The sequence below is a fragment of the Cyanistes caeruleus genome, chromosome Z (assembly GCF_971803275.1).
Source record: "Cyanistes caeruleus chromosome Z, bCyaCae1.hap1.1, whole genome shotgun sequence".
NCBI classification, from domain to species: domain Eukaryota; kingdom Metazoa; phylum Chordata; class Aves; order Passeriformes; family Paridae; genus Cyanistes; species Cyanistes caeruleus.
In genome coordinates this window covers 66,258,187-66,272,538 of record NC_141732.1, presented here as the reverse complement: position 1 = coordinate 66,272,538, position 14,352 = coordinate 66,258,187, and the positions used below count along the sequence as shown (strand labels likewise).

At 37.0% G+C, this 14,352-nt stretch overlaps 1 protein-coding gene across 8 annotated transcripts in view; it reads right to left on the bottom strand.

Annotated features, from left to right (window-relative positions):
• The window catches only part of EMB (embigin), a 26,194-nt gene that overhangs the window by 10,316 nt on the left and 1,526 nt on the right, over positions 1-14,352 (bottom strand). For all 8 annotated transcript variants that reach the window (XR_015281194.1, XM_086869955.1, XM_086869954.1 and 5 more), the window contains exons 2-5: positions 9,992-10,072; positions 6,916-6,987; positions 4,693-4,855; positions 3,464-3,552 (exon numbers count right to left, since the gene is read on the bottom strand). Coding sequence is in view for 7 of the 8 variants with exons in the window: in XM_086869953.1 (XP_086726079.1) it covers positions 3,464-3,552; positions 4,693-4,855; positions 6,916-6,987; positions 9,992-10,072 (405 nt within the window). In the remaining variant the exon portion in view is untranslated. The remainder of the gene's footprint in view (positions 1-3,463; positions 3,553-4,692; positions 4,856-6,915; positions 6,988-9,991; positions 10,073-14,352) is intronic.

Genomic DNA, 14,352 nt, shown 5'->3' with positions numbered 1-14,352 from the left:
AGGTTTTCATTAGTGTTACAAAGAACATATTTAGGTTGTTCATTTATAGTACTTCATTCACTTTTTCTACTTAAACCCTTCATGGTTCTATCATTCATGACACAACATAAATGACGAGTCATTTCAGCTGCTATTTCAAGTATATAATCTGTGCAGAATACTAGAGAAATCCTATTTTCAGTTGCTGTGTGATCTTGAAAGTTGCCAATTAATATCAAATGTCAAGTGAAAAAAAAATCAAACCATGATTTCTACCCTTGCCCATTTCCTCTTTCCCTTCCTTGGCAGCTGCAAGCTATATGCTTCAGTTCTAGTATACTAGAAACAAATACGTAATTTTCCTGCAATTTCACTCAATCTGAAGAAACTGATGGAAGTCTATTTCAGCTCAATGCAACTACATAATGGTATCTGACAAACTGTACATACAGAGAATGTTTCTGTAACTGAATAAAATCTGCAGATTGTTAGATATTTGTAGTTACAAACGCTTTCTGAGCTGAAGCAATGACTTTTGGTGTATGCCAATAAACAGAACTTTTAGACTTTAGAGATTTTGTTCCAATCTTGCTGAGGACAGAATACAGTCAACAAGAAATAAGACATCAGTTTAACTTTAGAGCTACTTGTCCTAGCCATTGTAACTGCTTGTGCCCCACAAGCTTCCAAAAAGATGTGCCCAGAAAGGCAGCTGAACATACACAGACTATCCCCCAGATACTGTTAGAGCTTAGCAAATGCATTATACTGAAGTATATGTATTTCCCCTTCCTTTCCCTCTTTATTAGGATTTTTACCAATAGGCTTCCCTCAGATCCACTCATTTTGAATTACTTCAAGTCTGATTGCTCTACTTTTTAAATACAAATCCAGTACATACTTTAGATTTTTGTGATCACACTAGACTAAACAGGCCAAGTATTTGCTTTCAGCAGTTATGATGAACTATTTGACACAAGCTAAAATTGCTCTTGCCTTCTCACCTTCCTGACCGGTGGGCACAAATTATTTTTTAACCAAAAAAGTCTGCTTCTCATGTGTATTCAAACTTAAGTTTCCTATACAGAAATATATAGGAAACCAATTTGCTAATAAGAATGCTGTTTTGAGTCTCAGAATTTGCTGCACCATACAACAAGACTTTACTAGTGAAGTTGACTCACTCTAATGAGTGTGTTTTAATCATTAAACACTATCCTTTTAAACAGTGGCAGAGTATCTTCTGTGCTGTCATTAAAAGGGATGACCTTACTAATTACTGCTGCAATCTCCCTTGCAATGTAGAGAAGAGAACACACAAGCAGGTTGGGATAAAACACCCTGCATACCCAGCACAACAAGCTGATGCAGCAGTTGAAGAGATTTAGCCACACTGACAAGTGACAAAGCTCAGCTACAGGCATGCCACCAATACACGTGATTTAGCCACGATTACATGTGAATTAGCCATGATTAAGGAAATTAATATCTGTTACAACTTCTGGGATCTGGCTCTGTAGCAGTTAAACCTTGAATACACGCAAGGCTTGTCACAGGTATTTTTGCAAGTGGATCATACCAAATTTGGTGACAAAATACTTCTGCTGCACAGACAAAGCCAACTTTTGAAGAAACAGACAGGTGTCAGCACCAGCAAGCGCACCAGTCAGATTTCCACAGTTTTAAAAAACAGAGCTATTTCATGGTGCACGTATCTCAGAGCGCTGCTTAAGGGTCCCCTGAACAAAGGGCGAATAAATTAATCTGTTCTACTCTTTTAGAAACTAGCAGCACTTCACATTTTGTAATACCCATGAATGTCCTCTGTTGTTTATTAACTTCCTGTAAATATCTAATGTACAGGAATTTATCTAAATATCTGCAAATCTGAGTAAAAACGTAACTCCTCAAAATCTGAGGGGTTATGCCAGGCCAGGAATCAGGGGGGCAGGAGAGGAGAGGTAACACATCCAATAATCCCAAACTGCCCTGTGGAAAAGTTATTACTGTTAGTTACAGCAGTGATGACTTAAGTCACTGAGTCTATACCAACACATTACTCATCTTTCAGTTTGAAAATTGTTCTCCCTGCATTATTGACTGGAAGAGTCAAGGACTTCTCTTTCCCATTTCCTTCACTATTGCATTAATCTTAAAAAGCATCAAGCCAGTACTTTTTATGGCATCAGAAGTGGCAGCATTCAACCATCATGCAGCTATTCTCTGATCTTCTTCTAATAAATCAACCAGTCCTATGCACTGTCCTGGAAAAGATGACTTTCCTCTTGAGTCATTGCTGCCCTTACCATAATAGTTATTGTGTACTTAGAGAAAAAAAAAAAAAATAAAGTCTCCTTGGACTTTTTTCCATCTACACTGACTTGGCTGGCTGTTCAACTAAACCTTAGCCACATGCTGACAAGAAAAATACATAATTATTTTTTAGGGATTAAAAAGCCTGAATAAACTTAAACTTTTGTCTTTATTCAGCACTGCAAGCTAGTTTCTCCTGGCTGAACGTCTGAAAGCAGGTATCAATATTTGATATTTGAACCCACACAAGTTCATTCAAGTTCTATTACTGGCTATTCCACAGAACAAAGGCAACTTGCAGCTGAAGAACTAGAGAGTCCCACTGCTTAATTTAGCTGGGGTTAAGGTAATGATTTGAATAGTTAGGGTTTCTCAGAGCCTGTGTTTAGGGAAAAACACTCCTATATCGGCCTTCACAGATTAAATTACTGCATTGCTCTTTGCAAAATTTGGATGGTATGAACAGAGAAAGGAGTATCTCCCATTACAGTTATTCATCAGCTCAGCAGCTTGTATTATCATTTCCACACATCTTCCACACAACTGAATTTCACCTAGTACTTCCAGAGTAACATTACTGGAGAACACAAAACAGAAGAAAGGGCAGTTATGCTGCCCAATGAAGCACACTAATTGTTCATCTAAATACTATTCTTATAGTATTACAGAATAAAAGAAACATTGAAGTAATAATGTATTGTTTCAGAAATACAAATGCAGTTTTAAAAATCTTGCCTCCATTTTACCAATCATTACTTCACTTTTAACACCAAATCTCAGATTCAACTTGCAAACTATTTGCTCTGCTTTCTGAAGGAATTTCTGAGACACCATCCTTTTTTCTCATGCCCCAAGAAAGTAAAGTGTATTCACATCTACTGTAGAGATGGAGGAAAAATCAATTCGTCAAGAAGGGTGAAAATAAAAAAGACTTGCATGCTCTTTTAGTTACTAGAATTTTTTTTAAAAGGCTTTTAGTTTTTGGTTCAAGATCCTTCAATCCATGCTACAGAAATTACTTTGATAGTTATTTTCACTTAGTCTGACTCTACTAGTCATAACTTATCAAATTATGTTGCAATTTCCCTACTATCCAGAAAGAATATTAATAAACCTTTGCAGTGGTCAGCTGAAACAAAAATTTAAAATAAATACAAATTAATTAAATTACCATGCAAATGAAATGTAGCAGTGAGTTCTTTTTCACCTTTCAGAATACAAGTGTAACTTCCCAGCTGACTGCTTTCTGAGATGGTCAGTCTGAAAAAAAAGAAAAATCATTAATTTGGGGGCTTTTTAATATTTTCTCTTTTTACTGCTACAGGTGACTGCTAATTAGCATTCTAAAAAAACCCAGTAAGAATTAGTAATGGAGTAGAAAACATCACTGCAACACTAGTATTCAGGTTTAGCGTAATGCAAAAACAGTGTAATGTTTTTAAGAAAATGGAAAAGCACAAGCACGCTTTGGATCATAAACACCATTTTCACCCTTCACACTGACAGAAGGCCACCTTTATGCAGCATTATCACAGATTACTGAACTGGACATGGGTTCACCATCTGAACTGTGAAGCGCATCCTATATAGGGCTTCAGGAAGAAGAAACCATTTAAGTTATCTCATCAACACAAAAAACAGTTTTAAAGAGCTTTCATCTAATGAAGAACAGCATCTTCTTCACTGGCAAACTATACATTCTACTGTCACTTTGAGAAAGATCTACATGTCTATGTATATGGAGTATCAGGAAAGTAACAGTTTTATTCTTATTGTATTTTCTACAACCGAAATTTATGTAAATATTACTGCTCCTAAAGCTATAGAGAAATCAAATGACAACTAGTCAGTTAAAATGTGTAACTGGCCTAATTCTAAAGAACAATAAATTGTATCAATTGTAGAAAGGCTTCTACAACATTTTTTGAGTTTCTGTAGAAATCTGGAAGACTTAACAAAACCTTCAAAATATCTTTACTGTAAAATTTCACATCTACCTTTTGTTAACTATGAAGAAAAGAAAATGACCATTGCTACCTTCAATAGTCTTGGAAAGCAGCAATAAGGTGGAAAAGAGCACATGGAAAATTAGGGAGTAGAAAAAGAAATTGCTAAAATATTGTAATCTCAGACTGATCATTATTTCACTTACTGAAAAAATTGTTGGACTTCAAGGAACTGTTTCCTTATTCTATGTTCTTTTTTTAAAAAAAAGAACTTTGTTTTTCATGCACTAGAGGAAAAACAGGAGCAAACTTTCTCCCTCCCACCAGCTTCAGTATGTTGATTAATCTTTGCATTTGTCCATTTTCCAATATACACATTACTAGTATTGGGCAACATATATAATATGGTAACTCACTAGAATCTGCAAATCACAGTGTAAAGAATGCTACTTACTGGATGCTCCAGCTGTTCTGAGTTTTAGTGGTGTGACTGATTGTTTCACCTCCCTTTTTCCAAGTCACTTGAGGATTTTTCAGACTGGAATCCTCACCTAATTTGCATATAAGTTCAACTTTAGTTGGACTGGCTACAGAGATATTTTTTTCCACTGGAGCACCTGTAAGAAAGTTTAGGAACATTTAATGAAAAAAATGCATTTCCTCAGTCTGGGCAAAAAAACTTCAGAGACTGTGTTTAGATATATAGGATTACAGGTCAACACAGGTGCTCTTTATACTCTCCAGGACAAAAAAGCCCCTGCAAATACATAAAATAACACACTCTCATTTTGCAGTTAAACTTCCTAGAGGGCTCTAATATAGAAGCATAGATAATCAATTCACTGAGAGCAAGACAGACTTAAGAGACAGACTTAAGGTTTTACATTATTTAATCCACACAAAAAATATTAAGTACTTAATATGTCTATAGAAAATTACATTATTAGTGTCAAGAAGGGTTAAGATATAAGTATATATAACCATCTGGATTTTAGCCAGCTGCAGATTTTTATGATACTGTGAGATCCTATTGCTAGGGAAGCTATAGATAAAATGTACACCCTTAACATTGCTGGATCAGGCCTTTCATGCTGCAGTTACTCAACCTGACACAAATCCTCTTCAAACCCATTTAGGGCTGCCTTTGCCATCCTGGCAGGTCAGTAGAATTATGGAGGGAAAATACTCCAATACAGTAGAAAAACTTGTCAGTTTTTTGCCTTCCATGAGCATAGGTTCATAAAAACCTAAAATAAGCATATCCAAAAAGTAGATAACGGCAGATATCTTCTCCAATCCATAGGGAAAGCCTTTTATAAGAAAACACTTTAGATGTTGTACCTGTTAGCAGTGACATTTCATTTCATAACTCGCCTTTTCTTTCATGCCTTCTAGACAGAAGTTCAGTTAGTCATCTAACAAGAAAATTTATTCATGCCTCACTTCAATTTTAGATGTACTCTGTATTATTTGGTGGTCAATAAAGTGTAGGTGTATTACACAGCTCACATTCTTTCCAAGAGTAAATGAAGTTTTGAAGTACAGCTCACTGACTTAGCAATGCAAGTCATACCTATGCAGCAGCAAAGTCTCACTGGAGCGATAGCACCAGATCCAGAGTAAGTGAACTTTACCGGGTCTGGCAGAGACATTTACAACCTGAAGAACAGCATATCCAGAATTGCAAGTCCCAGCCAAAACACTTCAGATCTGCTGAACTGGAGATAAACTTAGAAGTACAACATGTCAGTTTTCCATTGCAGAGCAACATCAGTTACTGAAACTCATTTATTAGAGCAATTAGGCTGAATAAATGAGCCAAGCATAACCCAGCTTGTTAAGGTTGCTTATGATCAAAGTAATTTTACAACTGGAATTGGTTTCACAGCAGCAAGAATTTTACAGTCAGACTAATTACACCAGCTGAAAATAATATCTGTCCTTTATGAAATTATTTTAAAATTAAATCCATCCTTTGAATGAATGAAACATAAAACCACATGGTGTTGAAGATTAACCAATAGGAAGACTGATTTTTGGGGCATCCCTGTACTAAGAGTACAGATACCACAACAGGAAACAGACAGTACTTTAAGTTTCCCACTAGAAGAAAACGCAGCATAAATGCTGCAAAATTACAGCCTTAAAATATCACGCCAGTATTTTGCAAATCTTCCAGAGATAACTTCAGTTAGATCAGTTTCTCCAGCTAACCAAGAAATAATAGGATATTATTTGGCAACTAGGAACTTTGTATGTACTTTAGGAACAGGTTTATTTTTGCTGTTCTTCATGCTTTAACTTGTGCAATGTTGCTAAGCCAACACCTGCTGTTCAGCAAGTACTCTAGCTTTTGTGCTCTCTGCAAGTTGACTCACTAATGCAAAAAGCTATCATTTCAATTGATTTGGAGGAAAAGAGTTATGAATTAGTTTTAATGAAAGTAGCAATCTAATTCTCCACTGAAAAATAGGTATTAGAACAGGGAAGTTAATAACAGCATAGATGTACTAGCATAGATGTACTTACTTTTTAGTGGGCTCATCACATACTCACTGTGAACATACTTACTTTATCAAGAACCTGCCATTCTAGATGCTCCTACAACTCATATGGAAGTTTGCGTGTACTTACATTCAATATAAATTAACTGGAAGACAAAAAATAATGCACTCACCAGATAGGACTATCTCATATACTGAGTCCTCCTTGCTTGCTGGCTTGAGCTCTTGTGTGGCAACATGAGGACCTAACAAGATTTGGGCAGAAACAAAGTTAAGTTATCCTATGTAAGTAATCACACAGTAGCATCAATGTGGTTTGGCAATTATCAACTATAACAATCTTAAAAGGAGAAAATGGACCTTGCCAAATGCTGACTAGGGTGCAGATCCTTTTATAGACCTGTGTTAGCACCCATAATCTTAAAGCAGCAGTGTTGTGGGGTTGCCGTTATAGCAATTACTAGATAATTGCTAGATAATGGTTTTTAGCTTTATTGTTATGTTGAAATTGTGAATATCAGTGAAAAAATGTCAGAGCTACTTTACAGCCTGACTCAAGAAGTCACCTATTGCCTACATACAGGACTTCTACATCAATGTCTAAATGGTTCTTGAAAAAAGTTATAAGCTTTAGAAAAAATTAATAAAGCCAAACCAACCATGCAAGAAAAACAAAAAACCACCCAACAACAAACCCCAGAACAACAGAATGCTACCATTCCCAAAGCTACTACAATCTAACAACACAGACAGGAAGTCAGAGGCAGACAGTCTAATCTACAGTGCCTCTTTAATGAATGCAGGGTAAGAACACCTTGTGGTTCACTACAAAATGGTCAAAGATACTCACTGCTCCTCAAAAATTCTGATATATAGCAGGCAATGCCCTTCTACAAAGGAAGTGTTAACCAACATATGTCTGACCTAGAAATATTTTTCTCCTTTTGTGAAGAAAACCTACATTTACAAAGTATATGGTCACCAAAATTCCTTTTTGGTGCAGCTCTGGATCACATACCCTTTAGAGCATATGAGATCTTTTATAAAGCTCTACAAAGTTTGATACAGCAATTCTTACCACAGCCTGTTCCCATCACCCATTCTCATGCATTTCAAGAATAGAGAAAGAAAGCAAATTAATAAGCTGCAGCTCAAACAGATGTAGCCCAGCTACAATAATCTTCTTTTAATAAAGGTGATGAAAAGAGAGAAATAGATTTAACCACCAGCCCAAAAGATACACTAAATGTTTTACACCATACATGCTTTTACCCACTTGGAAAGTAATTTCATTGTCAAATGTTTCATAATGCATGGCAGAAAGGTATGAACAGTAATTAGAGACTGATTCTGCCTAGTCACACAGCATTATAAGAGAAAAACATTCTGGCTTTTGTAGGAGAAAAGCGGCTTGGTTACAGCATGGATCATAAAGATTCCCAATCACAATTGAGAAGACAGAGGAAGTGGGCTACAGCTTTAGCCCTCCCACTGAGACGTGCACTGGGTAGCCAAATTGATCACTCTGCAGTAGAAATAGCACCTCAGAAAGCCTACATCTCATCAGTATTGCTCCTTCTCTTTCCCTGCATAAAACACTGAACTCGCAGGTAAAGCTCTTAAACACTTGCCTCTGTTCCACTGCTGAGAGCATCTGGCTGTGTTGAAGGAGGTCCCTGCTAGTGGTTTGCATCTAAAGGCACAAGCAGAGGTACATCTGCCTTTTCAAGTTGTTGGCCAGTTTCAGAAAACATCCTATCAAGCTCACAGCACAAGGAATTCTGTGCCTCAGGCAATCAACCTTTCTGCCAGGCTTACTCCATCTGCATTTTCATACTTTCCTTCAAGCCTCAGTTTAAGCAAAAATAAATGTGTATATTAAGGTGGTTGGCAATGAAGAATAGAACTTCAGGCTATTTCATTTGGTGTTGTTGACAGCAGATTGTTGTCAATCTCAACTGATAGTAAAAAATGGCTTTTTAAGCAGAGAAATCAAAGCTGTCTTCAGCAGTAGACAATAGTCCTGTTGGCCCTAGACAAGAACACAACAAGCCTCGATCTCTGCCCCATGGAGAAGTAAACCAGTCCAAGTGTTTACCCAGGAAATAATATCAAGGCTCAAAAGTTCTGGCAGATCTTAGCCTGCCTGTGTGCACAAACACTCAGACAGCGTGACAGACTTGTCACAGATCACCCGAGTTTATGTCAGTCCAGTACACTCATCACCTGCTTTTTTACCTAAATCTCTCACAATGATACATTCAGAAGGCACCAATGCTAGTTCATATGGTAGATCAAGCCACAAAAAAACCTCATCAGCCTTTGAAATGTCTTGCAACAAATAGGATTTTCACACTGGCTTTCTTCCTCTATTCACATATCAAAAGGAAATACTGAGGTGAGGTCATATTATATGAAACACTTTCTATGTTTCATAAATGTGTATGTTTATGTATGTAGAGAGTTATTCAATTTAGTAGCTATTGCACTCCTACTTCTCACATTGTGCTAAAAACCTCCTAAGATGAACAGCAGATAAATACCCTTATCTCAAAAAAAACTCCAACTTGCAGGTGAAATTAACTTGCCAGCACTTGACTGAGTTCACATAGAAATGTAACTTAGCTCATATTTGACTTGACAAGTCAACATGAGCTCTGGGACAGCACTGAAATTCTGATTCTCTGATCTTTATGGAGAAAGGCAAAGTAGAACCAACAATCATTGGTTTCTTGTCCTGCCTGGAACTTATTCTCAGCTCCCTGTTAAAAATACAATTAAGGTATAATGGACAACAGACAGTTTTGACACAGCCCTAATTAAGAAAGATTAAGCTAGCAAGCATGGTGATGCAAGGGCATTTTTACACCTTTCAATAACACACAGGCATAGCAAGCTCTCATATTAAAAAATTATTATGTCTAAAGGCTAGAACACAACTCCCTGCAGAGGTACTAGTGTGGGCACTGTCTGACCTCCAGGGTCATTGCCTACTTTTAAGGCATACATGTCTAAGGGCAACAGGTCATGAAAATGGCAGTTGCATAGCTTTTTCCAGTTCTGGAGATACCCATGACACTCAAGCTCTTGCAGTGGCTTTGAAAGACCTAGGAGCTGTATCTGTTTCTTCCAAAAAGTCACAATCTTATTTCAAGACACTTAACTGTGAAAATGTAAACTCTATATGATAAACTAGTATCAACACGAGAAAGGCATATAGTTTTAAATGTACTGAAATGAAACAATTACCAGATGATTCATGTCCAGGTTGCATCTTAGTGACAGAATTCACCTGTGTCTGACTTGAATCTTGTGTTGTCATAGCTGGATCTGAAAAAAACCAAAAAAAACAAACTGAAAACACCAGAAAATGTTTAAAGAAACTTAAGAGTTAGTAAAAGCTAGTTCATGAAAATAATTCCAGCAGAATGTCCTCACCTCAGCCTCTCCCCTCCATTTTTTCCCCCAAGTTCTGAGCATACACCATTATAAAATGCACAATAATTGTTCTTCATTAGTTGTTTAGCTCACTTTAGGCAAGAAAAGATTAAAGAATGGAGACAATATTTGATCTCTAATTTCCATAGAGTTCTTGCAGTTAGCTTATGGCCAAGAAAAGCTATTCTCAGAATGTCCCAGCAAATTTTAAACTGTACTCACATCTTTTCTGTTCATGGGCTTTAGAAACACCACTTAGGCCACTGACACTGGTTAATAACTTCAAACTGAGATTAGCAAATTTTCCAATAGAGTAAGGACTTCATAACAACCTTGCAAATCTAGTGTGATGAACAGGCAATGACCATATCCTCCTTTGCTTCCACTAGCAACTCAATAAGCAAAAGAAAAGACATCTGTATCAAACATTAACTTCAACATCTAACACTAATGAATATTTCCAACTTTCCTCACTACCACACTACAAATTTGATCCTGCTCCAATGATACAGTTTTTACAAGAACCATTTAAGAATCTAGTATGCTTTAATGTTCTTGACTGGAAAAAGAACAGGAATGAAAGAGGCAAAGGATTTGGTTGCAGTTGTGTCACTCTTAAAAACTCAAAATATCTAGATGTTTTAGAAGAATGGAAATGTCTCCTCATTCCTTTATTTCCACATTTGGGTGACAGAACTAGTGTTTATTTTGTACTATCTTCACTGACAAACCTATTCCAGGACATAGTTTAGAGCCACAGCACTATTTATAGAAAGTGATTCAGCCACAAGAGGAAAAGAGGACATGCATTTTGCATCTGTAATTGAAGTCTTGGGAGGGGGGTGGAATTGGGATCATGAACTCTTCTGGACACCCACGACAGCAACAAACATGATCAGATCACAAAATCACAGAACATTCTGAATCTGAAGGGACCCACAAGGATCCAATCCAACACTTAAGTAAACAGTGAAAAGCTACATCATATATTAAGTGCATTCAATCTCAAATGCACTTAAGTCAATTCAGACTTGAGAACCAGATACTTTCTGCAGAAGATGAAGTCAGCACTCTGCCATTTCACAAATGAACATTACCTACACGCCTACCTCATTTCAGCACCAATAGGCAGAGACAATCTATAGATTTTCCACTGGAACCTCTAGTACACAGTTACTCCATTACTGCCATGCTTGGCTTACACCATCTGCAGTCTCCATCTGTCCATCATATTTCAAACAGTTTGGACCAAGAGTAAAACATGGTAATTGAAAGGTATGATTAAAAGAATTAAGCAATACTGGTTCTTAACAGCAGCCCACTTTTTTTATCAGTCCACTGGTCCCACAGCCAGCTGTTCCCTCTGAGCCCTTCAGCTAAGAAAAGAACTTTTAAAATCTGCTCTAAGGATGTGCTAGCCTATGAGCCAGACATTAAGAAGACTGAGTCTTATTCTTTGCCTGACAGAGGTACTGAGCACAGAGAGCTATTATTTTTCTGATATTCATAGTACAACGGAAGAAAGGCCCAAGAATTTTTATAACTGCAGCATCTTGAGGCATTTTAAGTATGTCATGGATCACCTGCACATTAATTAAATCCCCAAAGATGATAAATTTAGAAGGTGCCAGTGCCAAGCTGTACAGCAGCTCTGTTATCTCTCTGCAATAAAGGCTGATAACCTGCAATGTGGTTTGCATACTAACAGGGTTCTCATCTTGGCTTTCTTCCTTTATCCATGTATCAAGTAAAAAAAGTCAAGCAGTAGTGTTTTTTGTCACCCCTGCTTCCAGATCTTTCATCTTATCTGTGCACATGTCAAACTACATAGAACAGAGATAACATTGCACCACTCTCTTCCTCTCATGTATACTTGCTAAATAGCACTGGTGATCAAAATGTGCCAGCACTGCATTATAAGTGTCATCCAGCCAGGCAATGATGTAAGCAAGTCACGCGGAGTAATTTCTCAAACTATTGAGTCATGGCTGCATGCCTTAGCCTATACTTCTTCTGCACTAGATTTAATCAATAGTGTGATAGGCTATAGAGTTCTCATCTACTTGATTTCCATGCAGGAAGGAATATGCAAGTGTATGATATCATGAATTTAATTTTCTACATTACCTCTGCTCTGTATGGTAGTCAGAATTTTGGGAGAGACAAAAGCATGCATGTACCATGCTTACTATTACCAGAATAACTTCAGGATTAAAAATTTCCTTGCTCTCTTTCAGCCAGAAAAGCAGCTGAGTAAGAAAAGGCTGAAATAATATTTGGTTTAACATCTTTATCTTACTGCTTAATTTAATACCAATCAGATGCTTTTTAAGTTCACATGCAGTCAGTAGCATCCAAAACCAGCCACCAGAACCTCCTAATGCCCCAGAGACATCAGAGAATCAACATTAAGGCCTTCCAAATACCCTGATAAAAGCTGTTCCCTCAGGTCAAACCAGAAAAACACAACTTGGAAGCAAAGTCTGTAAGGAATGAGGTGTGCTCTACACTTACAGTTCCTTGAATTCTTCAGGACCAGAAAGTGAGAGATGTGGTGGGATTGCTTTTCCTAAATCAATCTGGCAACATTTGCTGCAACTAAATTAAGACAACCACAAAGGAAATCAAAGAGAGCAGCAAGATCCGAACAAGTGTTCTGACACTCAGAACTTACTCTTTATGCAAAACAAAAACAAGAGTTTAGATTTTTCCAAAACAATTAAGTTACATGACTAAGATAAGAATAATAAAATAAGTATCTTCTTCAAGATATTATCTCAAAATAAAAATCTAATAAGGCTTTTGCAGAATCTGCCTCACCATCTGCAGATTATGAATCCACTTTCCTCTAACTCAGTTCTTGTATAGCAAGTGTTCCCTCTGCTTACTTTTATTGCAAGCATTTCTTTTGGTTGAAGAGCCCTCACATCCCCAAAGCAAACACAATTGCTGGACTTCACTGGAAAACAGTTTTAAGTTCTTCTCCTTTCAAGTGACGTGAACTTCCCTTTGCTGCAGCTTGCGTAGATAATCCCCTGTGCTCAACTAGCTTTATACACATTTAGTTAATAACCAGTGAAAGAGTAAACTACCATTTTTTTGTTTAAATCATCACAGAAGTCACAGTATGATGCCTCCCTATCTAGTTCATACAGCTATAAAAACAGTTAATAATACAAGTCTGGAAAACAGGTTTACTCTATACAGATGAGAAGTACTAAAGCTAGTGGCTTATTTTTGAAGCCTGCTCTAAGCCACACAATACATATCACTTAAGGAAGATGGTAGATTTGTGGAATTTTTGGAAACACAAAAAAAGGTTTTGCTGTTTGATTCACTTGTTTTGTTTTTTTCCCTTGAGGGGCTATAGCTTTATCAATGGCTTTACATAAACTTAAAGTTGCTTCAGCCACCATCAGGTATGCTTTTTGAAATTAACAGCTATCAATAATAAGTATCTTATGGCAATTAGCCACATGCTGACTCACACATTCCTACAAATATCACACCATTTACACTCATAAAACTTCTCAATTGAGTAAACTGTTCAAAAGGATTTAAGTTCTGCTTTTACATATATATATATGCACATGTATTTTAAAGAAGACTTAATAGCTACAAAGTAGATTTTTGTCTTTGTACATACTTAAAAATGCATTTCAAAGGAGACTTGAGAAGTGCAAAGTATGTTTCCTTTCACATTAACTACAAGAAATTTTACAGACAATACCATCACCTAGGGAGCAGAACTGGTCCTCTAGGTACTAGGAAGTGCAACAGAGACCAAGAAAACCTAACTGCTTTTATTTCATACACTGAAAATGCAGCTAAACCACAGTGAATTCAAGTCACAGCATTGGCGTTCACATACAAGTATGCGTATGCACATATACACAGGACAGTACTCTTGGCCCAGCAAGATCTGCTCCAAGAATCTCACTCGGAACAGCAAACACCAACAATCTGGTAATTCTTACTAAAATCGCTCTCTACTACTGTGCAACGCCTCAAAAAGAAGAGAAAATTAACCGAAATCCACTAGTTTTAGAAACATGATCGTATTTCCTGAGAAGCAGCTGGCCTGCTCCTGAACTGCCGAAAGCCTCTAGAGGAGGAATGGGGCCCAGAAGGCTCAAGTCCCTCTTTCTTCATGGATTTTAAATGTAATTTTT